Genomic DNA, 27,852 nt, shown 5'->3' with positions numbered 1-27,852 from the left:
ACGAAAAAAGTGTGTGTACTAAAAAAATATTTGACGTAGAATGTAATTCCATTTTTTGAGAGACAATCAAAAAAATAAAGCCTATATAAATTAACATTTTTACACTACAAATATGTATTCCTCACCATAATATACCATAACATACACAAGAAAATCAAAGTACTCGTTTCATTGAAAACAAAATCATCTTAACATACGCGCGTGGCGCGCGTGGCGTTTCATCAATAAAAAAATAATACAAACATATTGTTTAATTTATTTATTGACTTAGTGGACTTAGGAAATCCTAAGTTATTGTTAGAACTTACAGTTCGACCACTATTATATACAGTTACTGGTGCTTACCATCATAAGTATACTTTCATATAATAGCACAACGGTGAGAAGAATAAAAAATATATTAATATCATCGAAGGCGTAAATTATCTTCTTAATATTTTATTGTTCTATGAAAAAACGTGTTATCGAAATTCATGAAATAAACATTATTTTAAGTAAAGTATTTTTCATACCTTTGATATTACAAAAAAATACGAAACGTATTATTGGAGATGTCACCTGTATATAAAAGAACACGTTGACTGGATGAATGGTTGAATGAATGACACATCAAAGCGAAGTTAAACCGCCGGTTTTAGGCAACTTTAATTATATATAAAGACTTTTTATACTATGACACACGTATTAAGACAATGCCTTTCGAAATTCAAATCTATGTCTTAACTGTTACGAATTGTTTGCAAGCCTTATGTTCTTTATTCGAATCTTATTCTAGCAATTAAAAAAAAGGTTTGTATAGCTAATCTATACAGCAAACAATCCATAATTCGATAAATGAACTCATTAAAATCTTCCCTGCATTCCTGCACGACGTGTTGTATTTACGACGCTTTTTACCTCAACCCGGAGCTGAGGCAACAATTTATTTGAACCAACATAACCAGGATTTATTCATTCCGACGATAAAAATATGTTAATTTCCAAGCATAATGCATATTCTCGAGTTCTATTTTATTTCAACGGTTATTATCTTGCTTCGGGAATAAAAACAGAGGTTTTGTGTACTTAATAAAACTTTTCATTCCGCTTTGAGAAATCGTTTAGCATTACTTATAGCGTCTGAATGTATGCGGTCTCTAATATTAAAATACATATTATTTAAGTGACACTTTTTTTGAAAGGCATTAATTAGAATAGTCTCATATTCTTTGATAAACTATTTTAGTAAATATTAAGATTAACGGATAAATATTCAATAAGATAATGACTCGTTAGTATTACAAACCATTGTAAAAAATATATAAAAGCAATACTTAAGCCGCAAATGCGCTGCTAACCAAGGAATTCAAGAAGTCACGTCCCTTGTTTACAATTACACTGGCTAACATACATTTTAAAACGGAACAGAGTATCATAAAATATCGATGTTTAGTGGTAGAATAAATCTTATAGAATGAAAATTGCTTCTAGCTGCTTCGTATGAAAGTTACATAAGAAATATTATTTTAATAAATATATCGAATAGCAATAATGCCTTTTTAAATTGATATTATTTTATAATGCTTTGTTTATTATACCACTAAAGTCAAAACAAGTAATTTATAACATATTAAAAAGCCTCAGTTCCTAATGGTCGTACGAAAAAAACTCCAGAGTTGAACAAAACATAAAGTAAAAGTAAAGTAAAGTAAAGTAACAGCCTGTAAATTTGCCACTGCTGGGTTAAGGCCTCCTCTTCCATTAAGGAGAGGTTTTGGAACATATTCCACCACGCTATTCCAATGCGGGTTGGTGGAATACACATGTAGCAGAATTTCGATGAAATTAGACATATGCAAGTTTCCTCACGATGTTTTCCTTCACTGCCGAGCACGAGATGAATTATAAACACAAATTAAGCACATATATAGTGGTGCTTGCCTGGATTTGAATCGGCAATCATCGGTTAAGATGCACGCGTTCTAACCACTGGGCCATCTCAGCTCAACATGAACAGAATTACTTGAATACGAATAAAATCTAAACAATTTTAATTATAAAAAGTTACAAATCACTTGTAGACATTTTTGATACATTCGTCATCAAAATCTATTAATGAATACACGTTGTATTAAAACCGGAGTCCGGAACCCGAGCGTATTCAAAGACTACGGATTAAACAATTTGTTTGAGGTCGATTTCTGTTTCGCCAAATGTCAATATTGCGGTTTGTTTGTTCGACCAGTGAACTGCAAATACTTCCTCATCTTTCTGCTTCTAATTAAACTAAGTTGAAAATAATTTAATTATTCATAGTCCTTTCTAAATAGTTTTTACAACTATTGATACTATTTAGTTTCTGATAATTTTAAGCATTTATTCAAAATCAAAATATCAAAATAAACTTTATTCAAGTAGGCTTTTACAAGCACTTTTGAATCGTCATTTTACAATTAAGTGAAGCTACAACCGGTTCGGAAGTAGATCCTACAGAGAAGAATCGGCAAGGAATTTTATGAATGCGTAATTACTTTTACAAATATACTTTTCACGTACGAATACGTAGTGCGATTAGCAGGAATCTATTTCGTGATAATGACGATAATTGACTTACATGTACCTATCCTATAAATGTTTATAATTATTATAGTCACTGTCGCATATAACTTGTAACATTTCACCTGTTTGTTCTGCTACGAGTTTTTATTTTCTTCTTATAGAGTACAGACAAATATTACAGTAACATAGTTTGATATAAAAATAAATCTATATCTCTTCGACCCAAATTCTATGCCTATAAAAAAACAAACACCCCGATTCTTAATTTATATAAGAATCATCATCATCATCAAAAATACAAATTTTGTAAAGATATAAGTATGTTGTATGCTTTATACAAGTAATATTCTCTATAATATCGATATTAATTTATTTCAAACAGGAAACAGGCAAAATATTTACTTAAGATACGCATCGCGAGTTCGGAAGTATAAATAGATGGAACAATATGTATACACACGCACACACCCATACACACAACCCACACATCGAGTTAACAAAATTATACAAAACATATATGTATTAAACAAGTTGTTATTTGAAATAAACAGAAGATCCAGTCTCATATTGAAATAATGAAGTGACATATAATGAAATACATTATTTTTTTGTATTCAATTAAAATTTAAGGATAATAGTAATCGACTTAACTTTCAGTTCTTAAAAACTTAGTCTTTTGTTATATACGTAGTTGGTCCCAAAGTTCTGTCACTGGCACATTATTTTCCAATTTCGAAGACGATTTAAAAAAAGTTTAATTGCATTCCATTTTTGAAGGTTTGTCAATTATTAAAAAACAAATAGTTATCATTTGGCGCGATTTTTCACGATGGAGTGGACCGTGAAAGAAAACCGAATAGCAGTTTTAGCGTTGCACCGCTGTGGGCACTCGCCGAATACCATTTTCAAGTTGCTCAAAAATTTAAAAATATCGCTTAGGTTTGTGTATCGTACTATAAATAGGTACAATGAAGTTTCAAGTGTTGAGGATAATAAAAGAACTGGCCGGCCACGCTCCGCAAGGAAACCAGCAGTGATCAAAGCAATCAAGGCACGCATACGAAGGAATTCTGTCCGAAAACAGAAGCTGATGGCATTGCAGATGGGGGTCAGTAGAAAAACTATCAAAAAGGTGTTAAACGAAGACCTTAAGTTGCGAGCTTACAAAAAAAAGAGTGGACACCTACTTAATGCTCGTCTAAAAGCAATAAGACTCAAAATCTCCGGGGTGTTGTTGAAACGGTACGCGAAAAATCGACATCGTGATATACTCTTTACGGACGAAAAAATTTTCGATATAGAAGAAAATGACAATAAACAGAATGATAGAGTGTATGCTGGGAGCTCTGAAGAAGCAGCAAAAAGAGTTCCGCGGCTGCAACATGGGCATCATCCATCTTCAGTGATGGTCTGGTTAGGAGTCTCCTACTACGGACCAACTGAGGTTCATTTTTGCGAAAAAGCGGTCAAAACCAGTGCAAAAGTGTACCAAGAGACGGTTTTGGATCAGCATGTCAAAGACCTGCCCAACACGTTATTTTCAGGACATCACTTTGTGTTCCAGCAAGATTCTGCACCTGCACATAAAGCCAAGACCACTCAAGCCTGGTTCGAGCGTCAAAACATCGACTTCATCAGACATGAAGATGGGCCTTCCTCCAGTCTGGACCTTAATCCTCTGGACTATAAAATTTGGCAAGTCTTAGAGAGGAAGGTGTGTGCTAAGCCCCATAAAAATTTGGACAGTCTAAAGTCAGCTATAATAAAAGCAGTCGCTGAAATAGACATTAATATGGTGCGTGCTGCGATAGACGACTGGCCGCGGCGACTAAAGGCCTGTATTAAAAATGAGGGCGGTCATTTTGAATAATTTTAAGTTAATATAATTCCTTATTAAATGTTCTTTCATATAATATATAATTTATAAAAAACGGATTGGTACTTTTCTTTTTATCACTATTTTCATATATGACAGAACTTTGGGACCGACTACGTACATACATATAATTCAAATAATCACATTGATCCCGTATAAATTTCATCTAAATCTTTATTGAATAATGGACAAGTATTTCAGATTATGTTCAATTACTATGTACATTGTTAGAATAGGTACATCAAATTATCAGTTTGAGTTAAATAAAAATTATATTTACCTCTTCTCGTAGTGTTACTATGATATGTTAAGTGTTACTATTGTAAAAATATAAGACGACATAATAATACAAAAAGAAATGCACGTAAATATATTTTATTTCATAAATAACTTCTGTATAATTTATTTCGCACATCGTCGAAGTTATGACATGAAAAGATCCAATAAACCTCAGTAAAGTTTACGTCAAATTGTATTAGTAAAAGTTATAGAACGTCTATGACGAGTCGTATAAACTAAAAACATATTATATTTATCATGTATGACTGAAATGATCTATTTATTTGTCGTATTCTAACCAGAAGACTAAAAATATTTCTGAGTATGTCCTTAAAATTATTTATTTAGAGTTTTTTAGCAATGAACTTTTTAATAATACTAGTAGTCGCTCGCGGCTTCGTTCGCGTTTTAAGAAATTTGTTGTCATACGTTAGGCAAAAAAAGTAGCCCATGTCCTTTCTTGAAGTTTAATGTTGCTGCATCCAAAAATTCATCAAATTCGATTCAGCGGTTTGGTCTTAAAAGACCGACAAACAGACAGATATACAGACAGAGTTACTTTCACATTTATAATATTAATTGTTATAGATTGAATTGACTTTCACATAACATGCTTTTCTTCCCTGTGTGAATTGTTTTTTTTTTTATTTCATTCCATCCCCCATTAAAAAATTTAAAATTGACGCCGTCCAAAAGATTGACACGTTTCTGTTATTCAATTACACGTCACTTACGCTACATCTTGGATGTATCTGTTCCCATACTCTCAGCAAATAATTAATTCATAGAGTTTCCACTCGGGCCATTCTTAATATATCTTCGTACCGATATCACAACCCGAATGTTTTTCCGTCACACGCTTATACGAGTCAGGGACTCGATTTGATAGATCACTGGCGCCGACAGATAGACAAATCGAGAATAAAGTTTGATAAGGCGGATGGGAAGTGGAAAGCGCGGAGGTGATCGTGACCCTTATTCTTTCACGTTCCTCGCACTCCGGATATGATTGATAACATTACATTTTTCATAGCGGGCGATGAAACTATTTAGGGGGGGCTGAATGGTTTTATGGGTGGGGTTTTCGCGTGCGTGGTCGCGGCTATACGTTTTTCCAGCTCATTGCTCCGGGCTTATAGACGTCATTACCGGTCTCACATATTTATGGGCTAAAAATGCCATTTTTACATTTCAATCACGAACAGAATTCCCGGATTCAATGGTCTGTGTTTTTATGTAGAGCGTTTGTCACTCCGTACCTTGACTGATGACGATATAAATGTATATGTTACGTACACCGTAACAAATGACTTTTGATAGGCACGAGAATTGAGAATTGAATGTTACATTCTTTATAACAAAGAAAATTTAGTTTAGCTAAGCACGCATAGAATGATTTAAAAAGTCTCAGTAAAACAAATGTTTACTTACACATAAAAATGTTTAATATACTTTCGGAATTAAAAATAATTATTCTTCCTATTAGTTAAATTATCGTGTAGCGAATGTATATTTTCTTATACAAATAGTATGTGTATATATCGTTTACTTACTAGAAACTCTTTTTCCGTTCTTTCGCCACTGAATGTTGGGTATGGGGTCGCCTCGAGCCGCACAGTAGAAGGCGGCGATGCCGTTGGCGCGAACCTGCAGATTGCGTGGTCGGATTGTGATCTCGGGCGGATCTGCGTATAAGAAAAAAAAACCTTATTAGTACAGTATAAAGACTAAATTGGATTGAATACCAAATACGAAAATGACAGCAAATAAAATCAAAGGTAAAAAACGTACAACATAAGAATATAATTTATTACTAAACAGTTGTAACATAAAATAAAACATACAAAAATTAAATAATATCAAATAAATATATGTTTACTCATACGAATATTATAACTGTTGTACCGTATAGAGTTGTTATTTACTGGCTTACAACTGGTTCTTCAAATACCACAATGGGATCGCTACTACAAACTCCGTTAGATCCAATTTTACTATTAGCAATTAATTTATAATCAACATCTTTATTATAAAATTATTTCGGCTGTAACCAAATCACATGAAGCAATTCATTGGTTGGTTGGTTGGTGAACATGTTTACACACTCGAACAGGTAAATCTCAAAAACGCTTAATTCCTCACTCAAAAAGTTTTATCTCTCGAGATGCATAAAAGTTTAACCAAAGTTCGGATGAGGAACGGTGAAAATTCTGCGGAAGAAATGTTTTCATGCATAATGAGTGCAAGCGCTGTACTACATTTTCATTACCCGGAGTGAGATTAATTGTATTTGGTATTTCGCGAAAAAAGCGCGTCGGGGACCGAAACAATTACACTCGCGAAGATACGTGAATTTGCCGGCGATGCGAATCCCGGCATCAAGCGAACCAGAACAAAAATGTCTAAAGGGACTTCGGAGAGAACATTGGACCCGCGCCGCGGGGAGCGTTTGATTCCTGAACTAGAAAATGAAATCCCATTTAGTTCTCTATACGTATCCGAGGCTTCTCCCCCGGGGTGGCTATCCAGCAATCAATGTGACATTAATAAACGAACGCCAGTAACGTATTTTTGGAGACTGTCACACAGAGAGTTAAAATATTCATGGAGCGGCCACCGCAGAGATTGGGACGAGATTAGAGATATCAAAAAAAGATGGATAAGCTTTGAGCTCGAAAACAAAACAATCATATCGGGCGATTTCGACACATACATAATTGCCGTCCCCGACCTCGAGTGAAACGCAATTTATATTCGTGGCGACGTCACGGCGCGGACTTAATGACCGCCACTCGACGTCCAATTACAAGTCGTTGATAGCGATCTCGTTAACTATCTGAATTGTCAGGATTCAAATATTTGCTTTTGAATCACGTCGAGCAGAGGCAGAGGCGGGGGGGGGGGGCGGTCGTTGGTTGATGTGTGACAGATTATGTTTATTCCTCGACGGATGAGAATGTGAATGGTCACGTTTTATATGTACGCGGGATTGAAACGGGCATCAGGACGTGCCGACGCAGGAATACAAATAAAAGTCGACCATTTTTTTTTACGCTATTCGCGCCAACCAAGCTGGATTAAATTACGCGAAGCCTAGACGTCGCTATGTGCGAAATTAAATTGCTTCATGGAAGCGATTTCGCGCTTTGCTCAACGCCCCCAAAGTATGAGTCGGCACTTTTTCCTTGTAAACTTGTTATTCACTTGGTGAATGGTGCAAATAATAATAATCATATTATAATAATAAAAGTCTTATCATTAAAGTGGTCAGCAATCTAATGTCCACAAATTTAAATACTCGATTTAGTTCAAGTACGTCTTGGCTTTAAATTCGTAAACTTCTGTTGATTTTAAAGTCATTACACATCTTGTATTATTCTATTTTTAAATAAAAATAGTCTATTTTATAATTCACTAACAACTTTTAAATATAGAATATAAAATATTTTATTCCATAATTTAAATAATGGCGCAAAGTAACGACACTACGTTAGTTATTTATCAACATGCGCCACACATAACTGAAGTGGAACAAACATTGTATCGTTCCAGCCTTCATATCTGACCAACAGGTCACTGGGTCAGTTTGCGGCTATTATCTTGGCGCTTTTTCTTGGGGGCAAATAGGTCAGTAATTGCCTTAACGATTACAGCGTTTCCGCGACAACTCCTTATCAGCATAACTTTAATCGTGAATCCAGAATTTTGTCTGATACAAATGGGCTGTCGTCATCGTAGTGGCTAAAATTTTGTTTAACAATAATTATTATTAATTTGTGCTATAGTTACATCGTTGGTACAAGTGCTGCACCTGCTATATGGTCAGCACTAGATATTAATTTGCAGCAGATAATCATTTCTTACGTCATTAATACAGCACAAACCTTGGGAACTAAGATGTTACGTTTCGTGTGACTGTAGTTTTACTCGCTCACTCACTTTTCCAACGTGAGCAAAAAATTACTAATTCTTACTGTTTAGCGGTCGAATATGTGATGAGACACCTAGCCAGAAATTTTTGCTCAAACCCGTAAGTAATTATTATGGGGAACTGCTTTCAAAACGATCGAAAATATATACGGCGTTATATTACTCCTTAAAATGTAATAAAATATTTGACTGTAACAGGTTTCGTCGTATCCAATGAAATCTTAGCTTTGATTTGGTAAACTTCTAAGAATCGTTTAGTCTTGAAACAGGCTACGCTATATTCGAATAAGGCAATCTAATACCACAAATATAAGTATCTGTAAAGAGAATATTATATTGCTTAACGATTGAAATATCAGTACTTATAATATTATTATTAGTTTGTCGTCATCGATCGATCCAATTGGGATTCTGTAGCTTTACTATTCATTTCACAATAAATAACGTAATCATAATAGATAATAATAATAAGTATATCGTTTTGAAATATTTACTAATTGATTATGTTTGTTGTTGGCTTTTTAAATCATAAAATGCATTCCGAGATCAACTCGCTGCCTCCCAAAACTTGTACCGTAAATTCCACTTGGTTTTTCTGAATACCTAATAACATCAAAGTTAAATAAGTTTGACAGGGCTTCTCTATTCATATAATAATTTATAATTTAAATAAAATTGCAGTTAAATATATTTCATTTTATTAAATATGCGTCTCGCACACGTTGTGCATAGCGTAAATAAATGAACAATTTAAACGTATAATTATGAACTAAGGCTAATACATTCAACTAAAAAAAATTTACAAACTCAATTGGAAGTCAATTAAGTTGCTATTTAATTGTTTTTACAGTGAGATAGTAAAACTGTTTCATTAAATGTAATATAAATAACCAACTATTACTGTTTTTTTGTTGTTGTTCATTTAATAACAACAATTGTATTGAAAGAATACAGCTTTACCGGTGGTATGGCCCTCTAAATATTGCATACATTATACATTCTCGATGCGTTATGTATTTGATGTATTCCAAAATGAAAGTAGACTTTACTTAGAAAAAACTTTCTATATTATTTCTCTTTCTCACACGTGTAAAGTGAAAAGGATGGGAGGTATTGTAGTGTCCAATTTTGTTTATGGATTTTGATGAAAATCTAAAACAACGTTATCATTACAGTTGTTAAACGATTCAATAATCACAAAAGCCAATATACACCGATAATCGATTCATGGTATCGTTGCCTTAATTTAATTTTACGGCTAACATTTCATTATAGCTCAAATAGGGTTACCGAATTGAGCATCAAAAGTGCAAACAAAATATCGATGAATTATCGATAAAATACCTAATCACACGTAACTGTATTGCTATAATCGCAAAAATAGTATAATATCAATTATATCTCAGCCATAGTAGACGTTCCAAAAAAAATTAATACCCAAAAAAATGATTTTCAAATCGACATAACGATCACAGCATTAGCAATTATTCGATATATCGCATTAGGCCTGCATGCAATGCAATCTACCCAAAGAGAATTTATGACAATAATCTCGGCCACGGTGTTAGGTTAGGGTCAAATAGAAATTGGGCAAAATTTATTATATCCCAGGTATTACATTGACGATGCATTTACATGTTCCGAGCGGGCTGCACCATTTGGTGTAGAAACGACAAATATATTTGTATTTTTATATAATCTTACGACGTATTTGGGTACCAATGTAATTAATTTTAATAAACTTATTATACCATATTAATTTGAGTTAGTGCATGAAAATACTGTGCACCACATAACCAACCTTGGAATCCAATAATTTATATACAAATTTTACCAACAGTCAAATCTTTGACAAAGATACCAACCGTAAGTTTTAATTACCGTTTCGCTGATATCAAATGTCACTGTAAATCAGTATTAGTTGTGGACATCAGAATTTATTGCTTTATTAATATTAATAAAGAGTATTCACTTTGCAAGCATTTGTCATATTCGCAATCAATATTGATTATGAACTTCGTTAATCAATTATTTCGTCATTATACAAATAATAATTAATCATTACATATACATATGGTAAAACCATACATATATTCAACTGTGCAACAAGAACTCAGGAAGCATTTTGAATGCTTCTGTTGGCAATTTTATAATAGATTGTTAGAGAACGATTTAATATAAATTTCATGAATGGTAGATAACTTTTTGTTATATCAAATAACGTTGCCGGTTTATATCAAAGTCAGTGTGTTTTCTTTATTTATTTTATTTATGGTATAGGTTGGCGGATGAGCATGTGGCCCACCTGATGGTAAGTGGTCACCATCACCCATAGACAATGAAGCTGTAAGAAACATTAAATATTCCTTACATCGTCATTGTGCCACCAACCTTGGGAACCCAGATGTTATGTCACTAGTGCACTTAGTTACTGGCTTGCTCACCCTTCAAACCAGAACACAACAATAATGAATACTGTTATTTGGCGGTAAAATAACTGATGAGTGGGTGGTACCTACTGAGACGGGTTTGCACAAAACCCTACCACCAAGTAGTTTACAAATCGGTGCTAGTAATGCTTCTATAATCCATAACGTTAGTATTTGCAAATAACAAAATTAAATATAATAACTAATTAGGCATATTGTTATCTGCGGAAGGGAAGAAACGGTAAGGCGACAAAATGATACAGTCAGTAAATGGTTTACTTGGTGGTAGAGCTTTTTTCAAGCCCGTACTCATCATAGGTATATACTATTAGTATTTTGGTCGGGTCTGGTTTCAAGAGTGGGTAAACCAGTTAAGTGAATATCTTAGTTTCAAAGGTTAGTAGCTGAAGTTAAGAATGGTTAAAATATCTTATAACAGCACTGTCTATGGGCGATGGTCACCACTAACCATCAGCTGGCTATTCCCCTACCTATACTATAGGTACAACTAGACCAGCTCTGTTGTACTTGTTCGGATTTAAATACGAAAAACAGTCGAGTAGAATAAAGTAAAGTACATGTTTTTAAATTACTATATTAACTTGATAGCGATGTCTGGATAAAAAATAAAAAAAACTTTTAATATAGAGGTATCATCAAGTTTTTGTGAGAGACTGGAATAAAGCGAGTTCAATATCCATTAACTGTGTGTAATAAATTGAACGCGATAGGTTATCAAACTTTTATCGTCGCCTTTACTCATAATTTCAATGACAATATTTTAGAGCTGCGAGTTCGAGAAGTAGATCACGTGACGCGTGAAATTATTCCAAAGATTGAAAATATATTTTCCAAGCATTGCATAGAGAAGAAAACTTCACAACACTTTTTACTTACGCTTATTCTTGTGTTTTAATAAAATTGGATCGTGGGATAAACAGTATTATCATTCGTATAAGTAACTAAAATTTATTGAAAGAAAAAATACAACAATATTTTTTTACACATATAAAAAACACAACAAAAATATTTTTCATCCGTAGTCACCGACGCTCGTCACATTTCTGAAACAGAAGAATTAATTATATGTGTAACTTACGTGTTAGGTACTGTATAAATATATTGCCAGTATCGTTGACCGGGAGGGGGGGTATCCCGATTATCGGTTCTTCTGTCACTATATCCAATGGGGGTATTGTTCCTTCTGTTCCCTCGTCTGTCCCAGAATAATTAACATTTTTTATGAAACGTAGCGGTTGTCGTATTTTTCGTAATATATAAATAATACCTTACATCTTAATTACAACTAATTTATCTTAGGTTAAATTAAATTTTAATAAAACATTTAACATTATTACTATTAAAACACTTACATAATATTTTAAACAACGTAAAGAAACATAAAAGGCGTATACAGATTTTATAGAAAATGTAACATATTTATTATTTTAATGTAAGCAGCGAGGCAAATGGAACGCGATTGAAGAAATAAGACAAACTAGCAAAAAGCGCTTAGGTACTCATTTATTTAAAAATCGAACGCATTTTAAAAAACAAGTTTCGGTGTTAGCAACATTCTCTATTCAGCTATAAGGAATCTAGCTTATTTCGTAAGAAATTAAGTATACAAGTGTGTGCGCAGTGCGATTAAAGTGTATCGTTTCTCTCTGTCATTCTCAAAAGCGCGATGAGATAATAAATTCGACACTATCAGAATCAGCTTAGGTTGAACTTATTCCAGTATCTATCGGCGTTTTCGACCCAAGTCCTCGGGCTCTTCGGCCATAGACGCCACTAGACGAACAACACAGTCGAGTCGTAAGAAACAAGTTGCGATATACTGAGGCATATGACATAAAGTTGTTAATCTCGAATCGAACACGATTGAACTGTCTTTGTTGAACGGCAGTGTTTGATCGTTTGCGGTTTACTTCGTGATACCTCGATGTACGCATTGGAAAGAGCTATTGAATATATGTTATATACACAGATTGTATGTACTATACATACATTAACAGCCGATTAATTTCCCACAGCAGGGATAAGGCCTCTTCTCTCTTCGAGGAGAAGGCTTGCAACATATTCTACCACACCGTGACACATGACACATGTGACCGAATTTTGTTGAAATTAGAAACATGCAGGTTTCCTCACGATGTTTCCCTTCACCGCCGAAAATGAGATGAATTATAAACAAAAATTTAGCACATGAAATTTCAGTGACGCTTGCGTGGATTGATTCCGTAATCACTGGTTAAAATGCACGCGTTCTAACCAATGGACCATCTCGGTTAGGATATATAGCTTTATACAGCTTATCCTTGCCAGGGATACACAGTATCTCCTTAGCAAATTAAGTCGGTCCACCGGTTAAGCGTGGGCAGGTACCACACAGAGTTACTTTTGCATTTGTAATACTTATTAGTATCGATAATAAAGCTCCGAGAATTTGAGTACTGGAAGTCTCGTCCACTTCAAACTTTCCTTCAAACAATACTGACGAAGTTCGGTCAAGTATTCAATTAAATTTTAGATTACCGCAGTGCGATTCTGTAAGAAATCACGTCTTATATCATTACTGAAATATTGACAACCGACTAACAGTGATACGCCATTTTGATACGTATATCCTATAAATTTCATAATGATTACAGTCAATGTTGTATATTCAATTCTGACGTTACAAGCTTTTGAATTTCGAATTTCTTGTTACAGAATAGACTAACAGATATTGCAAGTGAGCACCGGTTGTATGGCTGGCGGTTATAACTGGATAATACCGGTGGAAACGAATTGACATTTACCTCATAACAACATACGGTAAAATCAATACATATCACCTCAACTAACATGTAATGAAAAATTTAACAACATTTCAGGTTTACCATTAATATTCGAGAATATATCTATAATCAATCATTTTGCTTAGGGATGGTAGAATTGACTACAATGTCTTATTCAGACACAACCCTTGTTTTACTAATTACGGATCGGAAAGCTACAAATAACGGAAAGTAGAGAATGTATGAACTGATAGATACTATAAAAGATTTTCAGATTAATTATTAATCTTTTTTCTTTGGTCACCTGATGGTAAGTGGGCATCATCGCCCATAACCATTGGAGCTGTAAGATATATTAACTATCCTCTTCCTTACACCACCAAAGCGTTACCGTCCGTGTGAGCTAAGATTTTATGTATCTGAAGATTGTAGTTTCACTGACTCACTCATTCTTAAAAAAAACGATATTTTTTTATAGTATCCGGTTAGGCATATGACTCCACTCCAGCTAGAATTGGAATCCAAACACGAAGAAGACTAGTACGCACAGCAAGAATGAGCTGCACTAGTCACTATATTAAGTATCGCTTTTTGGTAGTAATATTTCTAATGACTGGGTATCTTCCCAGGCGGACTTGCACAAAACCCTACCACAAATTATAATCAATTCAACAATAGTGACCAGTATAAAAACATTTACACTACACCGATTACTAATTAAAAGCAAATTCCATTACTTACACGTTACTTAGATTCAATATCCAATTAGAGATATAATTCACGGAACAGAAATCAATGCAGCATTAAAAGAACATAAGCGTACTTATAGAGTCCTATAAAAATGTCATTATGTAATCAAACACGAGTCATTACTAGGCGAAGAAATTTTCAAGAATACTTAAATATCCCTTTTATTTCAAGTAGATCTAATGCATTAGGTGATATATTTTAATTTGAGTCATACCTACTCAAACGAACTTACACAAAAACATACTACAAAGTATCTTCTATTATACGGAATAAACAAATATCTTGGCCACTATTATTTCAAATCATAAATATAAAATTTCATATTTCAAGCATTGCCTTAAACTTATTCTTTCTTTATATATGAATAAGAAATCATAAATCAGCCCATTGTTAGAGCCGAGAAAAACTGAGTTCTCGATACGATATCGATACAATAAATAAACAACATAACATCGATTATTGAGAGATTTATATCTCAGTGTGAAGAGAGCTCGATCATTATTCATACATCTATTGTGTATAAGAATACTAGAGGCTGGAGGCTGCTTTTATCGGGAACGTAGTGAAGAATGTGAAAACGATTTAAGCGCTGTAATCTCCAGCTAGTTTATAATACATATTTAATAGTGATGGACACTTTTATCGATAATGTTTATAGTATTCTTTCATAACCAAACACTAACTTATATTCATATTTTTGCTTAGAGAGAAGTAAGAAGAAATTATGCACCGTACCCATTAGATAATAAATATATTAAAAAATATGTAATAATATAAATATTAGGACATAGGCCTCTCCAAATGCACGCCCCTGTGGTCTTTCTTCTTCTTTGGAGAGGCCTATGTCCGGTAGTGGACAAACTGGGGTTCTGATGATAATAATGATAATTAATATTTTGCTTAGAAAGACGAATAATACTGTCTAATGAGTCAATTACTGTTTACTGTATTCATTGATTTTTATGCAAGATAAATAATAATTGAAATGTATTTAATTAAAAAAATCTATATAATTAAATTGTCAGGATCGAGTAACTACTCAGTAATCCCGAAACGGTAGTAAGTTTAAATTAAATTTAATCTTGTGAAATGACGATTCGGAAGTGCTTGTAAGAGCCTACTTGAATGAAGTATATTTCGAATCTGATTAATTAATCTGTTAAGTGTAGATACAGGCATTTACTCTGTAAATGATAGCTATAAATTTCATTGACGTCTTTTTTATATACACATGTATTATATGCTGAGAGCCGATTTGGCCCAGTGGTTAGGACGCGTACATCTCAACCGATGATCGCGGGTTCAAACTCAGGCAAGTACCACTGAATTTTCAAGTGCTCAATTTTTGTTTACAATTCAACTCGATCTCGGCGGTTAAATAAAACGTCGTGAGGTGGGCCTAATTCCAACGAAAATCTACAACATTTGAATCCACCCGCATTGGAGCAGCGTGTTGGAATATGCTCTTAAACATCTCCTCAAATGGGGATGAGGAATTAACCCACCAGTGGGAAAGTTACAGGCTGTTACTGTATATAATGTATATGTAATATATTTCTATTTGTTAGAAAGCAAGTGAAAATGAGTTCTTTATAAAAAAAACCTTTGTTATACTGTAAATGCAATAAAACAGTTGCATTTTAACATATGAGGAGACTTCCTCTCACTTCATGCAAAAGAATTCAACTGTTTTCACAGTTTTTAGCTCTCATTTGCATTCAAATGTCGGAACTCGGGTGTTAAACATTTTATGCAATCATGTTTTGGTTGCCAACAATATGAAATTGCACGTAATGAGAGAAACAGCGCAAACAATACATTTAAGGTTGTATTTAAGAAAATATTTTTCAATGAATACGAATGTTAACCAATTTCAACGTCGCGTAAGATATTTTTCATTTAATGGTGTACTATTTTTGCGTACACTATTTTCATTGTTCACATTATCTTTAAAATCCAAGTAATTTTTTACGTGAACATATTTTTGTGAACATTTCGCCCGATACGAGAAAACACACAATGAGGTAATAATTATAAAATTCGTAACGAAAATGAAATATTTGAAAAGAAAATAAAGTCATTATTTTTAAAAATTTTAAGCAAAAGACAATCTCTTGGGTCATATACAATTCCTTTTTCCGAGGAGTCGTTTGTTTAAAAAAAAGGAAAAGGCCAAGATAAGTAAGTAGTCATGACCATTACTCAGCGAACGTTATATTTCACCTTTAAAACACTTTCACGAAAGCCTAACAAAGCCACTAATGAATGAAGGAAAAAATAATAATGTGAGATTACACTCTCTACGAGGCACCAACAGAAAAGCAGGCGAGAAAATACTATATTTTTTAAAATAATTAATTATATATCTACAATGTTATGTATATTGAATAAATTATCTTGTCAGGTAGAAGTTCTTAAGACCATAGTATAGACTGACTAGTTTAGATAGTCTGTTTTCTTCCATGGGGCTTAAGCTTGAGTGAAATGATATTTCATCTTATCAACATCAACATTATATAATAATTAACAGACAGACAGATGAACAGAACGACTTTCGCATTTATATTATGTATAAATATACGTATTAAAACGCGGTTTAAAAAAGTAAAACATTATAAAGTATTTAATTAGTATTCAAAACGAGTTCGTTCTATTTTACATTCGAAACGATAAACTCTACGATTATTTAAAAATACAAAATCAAGTACTTTTGTTTCGGTACAAATTCTAACCGAATAAAAAAAAAGATCCCTGCATTTGGACGGTGTTCCTTCGCGGGTATCGCCTTGTCGTTTCAGGCGAAAGTGTGGTTAGACCTCGGGAATAAACAGGGACAAACAATAGATGGCAAACAATGCGGGCATCAAAGGACATCTGTTGTGAAAAACGTCGGGAAAAGCGGAAAAATCGTCACAGAGCATTGCGGACGCGGAAGGAAATAATACTTGCGTCCGTTTAAAAAACTCTGAAATATGAAGCTTTAATGAAGACACATTGATTACAGAGTGAAATTACGTTTTTTTGTGATATTTTTTTTATATTTGTTAAGAATTCTCACAAGCAAAGCGGTGAAGTCCCGCGAGTGAGGAGTAGCGACGAGCAATAAGCTTAAGAGGAAAGGACTTTTGCCAAATGTCAACTGGGAACATTTACGGCCTGTTTTATACATACCGTCTACAATATATAATGTGAAATATATTATGATTGGCTGACGAATCATTGAATACACATTGAACTCTCGAACACACACATATTTTGATAATAATTCAAGTACATTATACAGGCTGTCCAAAATACTATTGTAATTATTCCAAGCAAATAATTTATATAAAATAATACGAAAAGAACTAGAATATTCGAATAAACATCTAACGGAGCGAAAATCGCAAGAATTTCCATACATACAAGAAAATGGCGCATAAATCAGAAACATCGTATGAAACTAATAGAGCCGTCTTCGGAGGCCATTAAACACGAGCCAAGGCCTTCATTGGGTCAATTTCCGGGGATGATCGACAACGTGAGGGTCTATTTTCAACTTATCTTATTGTATTATTTACAACAATATATGTATGTATCAACATTATGCGACGTTACGAAATACATATTTTTATTATATTACGTTGGAAAATAATTATTAATTGGACGAAATAATCCCTCCTTGTCAAAATAAAGTCCGTAGAGGTTACACTCTAAATTATTCAGCAATTAGAGTATTGTATTATTTTGTCTTCATACAAGTTAGTGCTCACACTATTTATATTTTCGTTAGTAAACATATTATTCGTAAATATTCTCTCAAAAACTGAGATTTAACCAGCGTAGATTTTAACTATACTGTTACAGATTTACTGTTTCTTCGACAAAAAACCCCATCAGTCAAAAGTACATACAATGACAGAAGTGATAATTTGTATGAGATCACTTATATCTTTCGTGTACTCGATGATATATCAATATTAAAACACTTCTAGAAAATAGCTATTCATTCTTACCTTGGAAGATATTATCAGGATTAAAATATAGAATAATAATTGCTCAACGAAACTGCATTAATTGTTATATACATTGTCTTTAAACTTTTTCAATAAGAGGATAACCTAACGCAAAATATTTGTCCAAATCGTGTTAGTAGATCTTTAGATTAGCGCGTTTAAACAAAGAAACTCTTCAACTTTATATATTAGAATAGATATGTACGTATGTGTACATACGGACACGGATTCGAATTTTCGGATCAATAAAATGGATATGGATACATTGTACTTAGATTTTATCCAAAAGAGTTTATTTCGGAAAAAAAATATCTAAATATACCCATGAGATGACCCAGTGAGCTGAGCTATATATATGTGCTTAATTTGTATTTATAATTCATCTCATCCTCGGCGGTGAAGGAAAACATCGTGAAAAAACCTGCATGTGTCTAATTTCATCGAAATTCTGTCACATGTGCATTCCACAAACCCGCATTGGAACAGCATAGTAGAATATGTTCCAAACCCTCTCCTTTATGAAAGACGAGACCTTATCTTAGCAGTGGGAAATTTACAGGCTGTTACTTTACTTTACTTTATACCCATGTACTCATTAAGAATGGGTGATTTCCGAATTTTGTGACATCGGTTCTCTTCTTTCACACATATGGGTTACCGTAAAGTTAAAGAGAGATAGGGCGAATATTTCATGAGTCCAATGTTATCGTACTTTAAATGCTTTGACGTACCAAAACTATTTATAGTTTTTAGATGCAGTGAAAACGGTTACATCATCATCATCAAATCTATGACATCTGATGTTCGGACGATGTTCGAATTTAGATTACTTTCGATATATCGGACACATGCTTATTTATTATTTTAGGCCTACTGGATGATAGTAAGGGTAACTTTGTTAATGTAACTTAAAACACTCCTCACATTATTAATATACAGATAACTATTCAATTAAGATACTCCGTTCCTTGTGCTTGTAAACTAACTTACTCACACTACAAACCGCGTTACATAGTATTGATGTTTGGCGGTAGAATTAATTGATTATTAATTATACAGGCAGACGGGACTGTACAAAGCCCCACGATCGGATACCGCGTTGTGATATAATAACATTTTATAAATTTTCAGGCCAATGTGAATTTAATTTATACATAGTTTTATATCACACTAAAGAGAGAAGAAATTTTAAACCTAGTTTTTACTGCGAAAGTGCTATCAATAAAAATACGATGTAAGCGATGCTTTTAGTGGTGTACGCTTTGATGTATTCAAATATTTTAAGCCTTTTTACTGGAGTATTAATAAAAGTTAAAATAATAAATCGAGTGCATATGTGGACAAGTCAGTCAAGTTCACAATTTTATTATTAGGTACTTATTATGTTATCTGTACAATTATATATTAGAATAAAAAGTCTGGAATGGAATTTTTTATGTTTTGTACCGTCTACAAATTATTTAAATTTCTGAAAAATTATGATATGTTTGTTTAAAATATCACATGTTTTGTTAAAACAATTTGAAAATAATAGTAAATACATGTCCTCATTCTCATAGTTGAATGACATGACAAAATAACAAGATGAGTGCTTTTCGAGGTCGGCTGTTATTGCTATCTTTTAAATTACTACAAATATCGGCTAATCTACACTTCTTTACAAATGTTATATATGCAAAAATAACTATATATGTCTGTTGCTCTTTCAGGGACAAAGCACAACCCAACTAGTTGAGTAATAAGCTTGAACTACAAGAACATAAGTTATTAAGCCTATCAACCTCAAAAACTAACGAAGTCGCGTGCCGCAATCAGTATTGAATATTTCTCTAAAACTCAATAAGTTATTGGCCCAACCTGACATTTAAATGACTCCCCGTGCTGTGCTGCGAAAATAAATTACTTTATAACAAATGCTATAACCATCTAGCGTACTGTTTATCTCGAGATTATAACAATAACGTGCGGTCTCTCGTGAGATAGAGTCTTGCGTAGAATATGCATTCAACAAGATTAATGGTCTTAAGGCAGTCCATCACAGTTCGTGCTCAGGCACCGTTACTAAAGAATTTAACGTTTATTTTCATATGTGCAATGAACTGCAGGGAAAGTGTCGCATTCTGACATACTATGCATATATGTTTCTAAATTGGATTTAACAACGTAACACTACGTAGCTGAAAAAATATCAGGTACATGGAAACATAGGTTGTAATTTTTAACGTTTCATATTTATATTACATTATACTAGCGAGTATTTTTCACGCTTACTAGTTCCTTACATTGTATAAATATAGACATATATACATATGTGGCAGCATCAAAAAGTTTAATTACGATTTTTTTTTTTTTATCGTATATGCTGGCAACCTAAGTATAACGTAGAACACATGACAGCTAAAAATTCAGATTAGATGGAATATAGAAGGGAAAGATATAACAAATGACAACGACTTGACTTATTTTTCGAATATCATCAAGCCTGATAACGAGTTCATTCCTAATTTATCTTTATATACATATGTAATTTTATTGTAGGTAGACAGACACCCAAATGTGCCACCTGATGATATGTAATCCCCACTGTCCATAGAACAGGCGCTGTAAGAAAAATTAACTAACTATTCTGCACATGCGCCATCAACCTTGGAAGCTAAGATGTTATGTTCCTAGTTTTTATATTTACACTGGCTCACTCACGTTTCAAACCGGCACACAACAATACTTAGTATTACTACTTGGCAGTGAAATATGTGATGACCCAACCCAGCGCAAAGCTCGTTCTACTCTGACCACCAAGTTAAAATCACTTCAATTTTGTTGACCAGAATAAAAGCACATAAATTTTAATTACATCTATTACGTAAGTAAACGTATATTCCATTACTTACACGTAACTTAGAGTTAAGCTACACTTAAAGGTATAAATCAAGGAGTATAAAGTGGTGCAGTATTAAAAGAATATAAGCGTTACGTATAGATTCGTATTAAATGTCATTATGCAATCAAACACGAATCTATGAAATCAAATATTCTCTATTATACTTAAATATTCTCTTTTATACAAATAAATTTTAATAAAATAAATTGGTGATATGTTTTAATGCAAATCCGTCTGGTGATAACATAGACTTATCAGAAATAATAACATTTCTTACAGAATATACTGTACGTTTAATTTTTGCCTTTATATCAATAATACGCACTGAAAAACCAGTGACTACACCAAACATTAAACAACTCAAAACCAAACATACAAGAATAAACATAATATACAATTACAATAAACTTATTTATTTATTGCTTACATTAACTGAATACGCCTTTTATGTAACAGAACAATGTCAACGTTAATATATAACGTTATTCTTTGTGCACGAACAATTCTTACAAACTAACTTAAATTATTAACTTATTTACAAAGTTATGACTTCGAATAGACAACACTAGAACAGAACTGACAACGTTCAACTTATTCATAAGGTAAAAGTTTTTTTTTATATATATACTAGCGACCCGACCCGGCTTCTCACGAAAAAAAAATTATGATTTTTTTTTTATTATATATATTGAAATGTCTTTATTATTGAGATGTAAAATTACGGGTGGCATGATTATTTCCGATATGTTTAATAATTGTCGTTTTATTTCAACTTATTCACACAAAAACCTTAGAAAATAATGTACCTAAACCTTCCTCGTGAATCATTCTGTATATTAATGAAAATCGCATTAAAATCCCTTTAATAATAATAGTTTTGGAATTTATAGCAAACCTACAGACAGACAGACGTGGCAGGCGGACTTTGTTTTATAGTATATACTGAAGTGGTAGTGATAAAGTGTATATTTATTTAGTGTGTATTAAGTAACACACATAGTGTTAATAGAGGTCCTTTAGTGAAGTTTCATTTAATACCAATTTTTGCTGACAGTATAAATTAAGTAGTTTTCAGGTAATTGTATCAAAAAGTTTTTGTTCGAATTTTAATATTTTATTAGTTGTCTAAGAAAGTGATGATTAGTGGACGATCGAAACTTAAACGAAACTAAATACTTGAGTAAGACATAATTTAGTCCATAAGTATTTGCGCAACTAAAGAGCAATCTCAACTATCCATTCGAGTTTGCAAAAGTCCAATCAGCTCATTTAGTTAAATTAATAAAAAAATAACCTGCAACATTTACAAGAGTAAATAAGTAAGATTATTTGGAAGCATCACAAACAAACTTATAAATCCAAATTGATTCGTAAATAGCCGAGTTCGGTAGTTACAAAAATACAACTGCATCGACATCCTCCTTCTCCTGAAGTTAGTTAATAACATTTTCCATTAGGATCAGAGGTTGTGTGATCTAATGCTGCCATTACATTATAATGCTACGAAACGACTTATCGCGTCAACTGGGACTCGAGAGCAGCTATCTCGGCCAATGTCTGAGCTTACTAATGCACTTGGTACTTCTGGAAATCTACCTACAAATGCACTGACATCAAGTTTAATATTGTATTTTTTATCAATAATATTTCCAGAGGAATATATTGTGAGGCAAGCCTTGGGCATGGATGAGGATTGGTATAGAGGTAGAGGACGACCGAACAAACGATGGATGGATTGTGTGAAAGACGATATGGTTAGGAAATGTTACTTGTGAGATGACGTCTGAAATATTGTATTTTTTATCAATAATATTTCCAGAGGAATATATTGTGAGGCAAGCCTTGGGCATGGATGAGGATTGGTATAGAGGTAGAGGACGACCGAACAAACGATGGATGGATTGTGTGAAAGACGATATGGTTAGGAAATGTTACTTGTGAGATGACGTCTGACAGAGAAGTATGGAAGGAGAAGACATGCTGCGTCAACCCTAAATAAAATTGTGATAATGATGGTGAATATTTTTATTAACCAATGGAACAAATATTCATTAGGCAATGACCTCGCGGATAGTTTCGATCCAGACACGATTTTACTTTTTTTTAATTAATATCGTCACGATGAACAATATCGTTATTTATGGAACATATTTACAGTACATCAGCTGAATTTTGCGACTGAAGAAAGCTAGTATTATGTAAATACAACGAACACCTTCTTCTTCCGTCCTTGTAACAGGAACTACGTGTCGGTTGTTTATTGTCACAATAAAAACCGATGGTGGGAATATGAAACGGGTACACTCCATATTTTACATAAGGCTTATTCGCTTTTATATGCGCTGAAGAATAATATTGACATGGAGTCGTATACGTCATATCACGTAGATATATTTAATAGTTCACAATGTATTTAAATATATCAATATTTACAAATAAAATTCATGTTTTTATGAAAACAATTTCTAATACCCAGAAGCTGTATTGTTCTAATAGCGCTCCCTAAAATCCAAGCATTTATTGCAAAATTTTAACGAAAATTGATTTCGTAGTAAAATTCAATAAAATAACGTATTTATAAGAAATTCGTTGTACCAATAATACTATTTTTGTCCATAAAAACAACAACATATATTGTTCCTTTGCGCAAAAAAAAAAACGAAAACAAATTCAATAGTCACCGTGGAAAACAATCGCGAAATGTCAGAAAGTGATATGGGATATTGACAAGAATAATTATAAAAATTAAATGCCATAAGAGTCAAAATAGGTTATCACAACGAGTTAACTGTCAACGTTTTACAAGTAAGCTACAAAGTGTGTTTTAACAAAACATCACTGACGATAAGACTTTTTAAATTGGGCTCATTATATAAGGCTCTTTTAAACTTTTCTAGTAATCTAATAATGTTAAAACAAAGCTATTGAAATACGTTGTAAAAAGTATACTGGTCGTAAATAATACGCTATGGACAGAAGTCGCGGGATACGAGGTAGAAAATAATAAAACATACAAATGGAAGATATTGCAATATCTCAAAGAGGTATTCAAAGTCAACTCGACACGTCCCTTCGTTTCAAGTGAAGAGTTTTGCATTTAAACATACGAATGTATACGCCTTATAAAGGCGTGACAAGATTTTCTGCTTACCATAAACAATATTATAGTGAAGCACGGGAGCGTGTACATTCGCTGCCAAAATTACTTTTGTGCATTAATTTTATGCTAGTTTTACGTTCTGCAACAATGACTTCGTGAATGAATGAAGATGCATTTTGATGCACTGCCTTTGTTATTTATTTGATAATTGCAAATGTATGTATAGAGCTGAGATGGCCCAGTGGTTAGAACGCGTGCATCTTAACCGATGATTGCGGGTTCAAACCCAGGCCAGCACCCCTGATTCAAGTGCTTAATTTGTCTTTACAATTCATCTCGTGCTCAGCGGTGAAGGAAAACATCGTGAGGAAACCTGCATGTGACAAATTTCATAAAAATTCTCCCACATGTATTCCATGTGGTGGAATATGTTCCAAACCTTCTCCTCACAGGGAGAGGAGGCCTTTAGCCCAGCAGTTGGAATTTACAGGCTGTTGTTGTTGTTGTTGAATGTATGTATAACGTGACGTGACGTTTAATTTTCAACTCATACTAAACCGTAGGTTGTATCTTGTTAAACTTTCATTTTTAAAACCATTTACTATTCACCCGCGGCTTCGCTCGCTTTTTATGTGCTTTAATATAGATTTGACAAAACATTTTTTAAATATTCACGCAGTTCACGCTCTAATAATCCGGGTTGCAATCTATATGTACTCTCAAACATTATTAAATTAGATCTAACCACGTTTTGCCTGCGGTTTATAAACGCCGTAAATTCGAATTCGAATTTACGGGACAGTGCAATTATTATATATATTAGGTGGTTTAAAGAATTTGTTATCAACAAAGACATATATTGTCACTTATGTGATAACAATAAATTAAAGTAATATTCATTCACTCAAATTAAATTAGATCTACTTATTATTCAAAAAATAATCTGATAATCGTTTTTATGTATAAGTTTGTAATAAGTCAGTATTTATTTTTAAACATTCAACAACCTTACAAACAAAAAAAATATAATAACTTTAGCAATAGTAGTTATAGTGTTACCGCAAAGCAATCGAATTTTCGATTTAATATTTGGGTCGACTTATATCGTTTATACATTTTTTTTTTATCTACACAATATGCTTTGTTTCAACATAGTGTCATATACGATTTAAAACAAAAGTAAATAGATATTGTCAACCCTAGCCTCCAGTTACTACAAATTCAAACTCGAATAAAACAAACGAAGTTACATCGAAGTTTCCGGAAAAAGTGGTTTCGATTATTTTTTAAATGTCGAGCTTAAAGGTAGATTCATTTGACAAACATTTGCTTTTCATTACGAAATAAAGTCAATAGTGCCATAAATAACATAGTTGATATAAGTATTCTAAATAGTACTTATTTAATATCTAATTTATGTATTATTGCTTTAAATTCGTATTTATTGAAGAACATATAACCGGGGTTTGTAGGAAATAAAATTCCCGGAATAAGCTTAATATGGAATTTTTGACTTTCAATGTGTGAGTCGTTTTGAAGTGAAACTTCTTTGGGCGCGATCAGAAGTTATAACATTTCTATTCGTTTTTCATGCAAAGTTTTCTGCCACGTATACCGAGCTGCATGAGTTCATCCCGCAGTTTTTCCAGGCTGCAGAGACGAACATCAACAAATACGTATGACATGTCATCTTTTCAGTCAGCCATTTTAATAAGTTATGACTAAGAATAACAATAATGTATATGCTCTATAGTAAGCAATATCAAAATATTATTAATGTAACTTATTAAGATGACGATAATGTCCTAACCGCATTCGGTGACAGCAGCGTAGGCCTAACGACCAGACAAATAGGTAGATTGTGAACATAGGTGCATTAGATTTTGCCTCGCTCCGTTCACTCTCTCTCATGACTTGATGGGACGGCCAGTCTAACACGACAGGTAAGAATTCAGTCTCAAGACTAATTCATGTGTCTTCCGAGGCATGGGAATGCATACTGAGAATTTTTCGACAGGAAAATCCAACAACTTTTATCGCCTGAACAACAAGAGCTAGAACTTCGGGATCTGTTGCCTATCTAGTACTAGACCAACGAGGCCGTTAGAGTAACAAAGGATTAATGACTAAAAACTCTTCACAATCATGAAACCAGTACACATTAAAATTATACCGAATTGACCTTTAACTTTCTATGAAGTCAGTTATAAAGACATTTAAATTTGCATTTGTGTGATGGACAATTCACGGGATCGTTCTTCGTGTATGTTTGATATCGTTTTTTGGTTAGTCCGGCAACAAAGTAGTAACTGCCGAGGTTTAATTGATTGATTAGTTATGTAATTCGTGATGTATTTAAAACTTTAATCATTCTATAAATGCAAATATCGGTTTGTTTGTTACTTAACCTCGCTAGATGGATTGTAAAATTGATGGATTGATTATAAAATTCGACTATATCGAAAAGTAAGTCACTTTTAAAATTAAATACAATTAATTTGTATATAACGAAGTATGTAGAAAATATTTAACGGAATAAATAAAATGAAATTTGAGTTTTCCAATGATTCGCTCTCATCATAAAATACAAAAAAAACCATAAACCCATAACCGAAACGAGTTCTTGGCACACAAAGGAAAAAAAATCCCTGCAAAATCTAATTCCTCCTTGCCGATATCCCATTAAAATCATATTTGCTGATGTCTTTTCAAACAGCCGGCGATATTTCACCGCGTATTTTTCCACTGGTTCCCAACTTTGACACCTTATTGCCTCTCATGCAATATGCATGCTAATACGCCAACGCAAAAAACACAGCGCGCCTATAACCCCCACCTCGTCTAGTAATTGGGTATCTCACTGTTCTTGCGAAGTTTGTTTACTTTTATTGTACATACCAACATAATATAATAAATAGCGTCGAAGAGAAATCAGGACAGAAAAAAAAAATTGAAATTAAAATAGCTATGCCAAGATCTCTTATGTCTCACTTTTCCATCGGGTCATCAGTGAAGAAAAATACCTTTAATCATTGGCAAAGACGCATTAAGAATACAGTACTTATTATTCTATTTGTAAAAATGACTTTTTTTCTAACTTAACGAATGAAAGCAATCGTGGTGCGCAATTATCTGCAAGTAGCATAATTATACAACAAAGAGGTTTTATATCGGTTTGATCGTAATATTATAGCTTTAGTTCGCTGATAACTTGCGGTGGTCGCGTAGTGTTCGCCTCTTGCACGATAGACAACCCCATCAGACAGTCATAATTACATATCTTAGGGTTGC

At 33.2% G+C, this 27,852-nt stretch overlaps 1 protein-coding gene across 6 annotated transcripts in view; it reads right to left on the bottom strand.

Annotated features, from left to right (window-relative positions):
* The window catches only part of LOC124536407 (tyrosine-protein phosphatase Lar), a 386,387-nt gene that overhangs the window by 107,064 nt on the left and 251,471 nt on the right, over positions 1–27,852 (bottom strand). For 5 of the 6 annotated variants that reach the window (XM_047112939.1, XM_047112940.1, XM_047112943.1 and 2 more), the window contains exons 4-5: positions 12,152–12,268; positions 6,247–6,378 (exon numbers count right to left, since the gene is read on the bottom strand). In XM_047112939.1, coding sequence (XP_046968895.1) covers positions 6,247–6,378; positions 12,152–12,268 — 249 coding nt within the window. The remainder of the gene's footprint in view (positions 1–6,246; positions 6,379–12,151; positions 12,269–27,852) is intronic. The other variant, XM_047112942.1, reaches the window with a different exon arrangement.

The sequence above is a fragment of the Vanessa cardui genome, chromosome 16 (genome assembly GCF_905220365.1).
Source record: "Vanessa cardui chromosome 16, ilVanCard2.1, whole genome shotgun sequence".
Taxonomy (NCBI): domain Eukaryota; kingdom Metazoa; phylum Arthropoda; class Insecta; order Lepidoptera; family Nymphalidae; genus Vanessa; species Vanessa cardui.
Note: the sequence above shows the minus strand (reverse complement) of the source record. Positions and strands in the feature narration are given on the sequence as shown.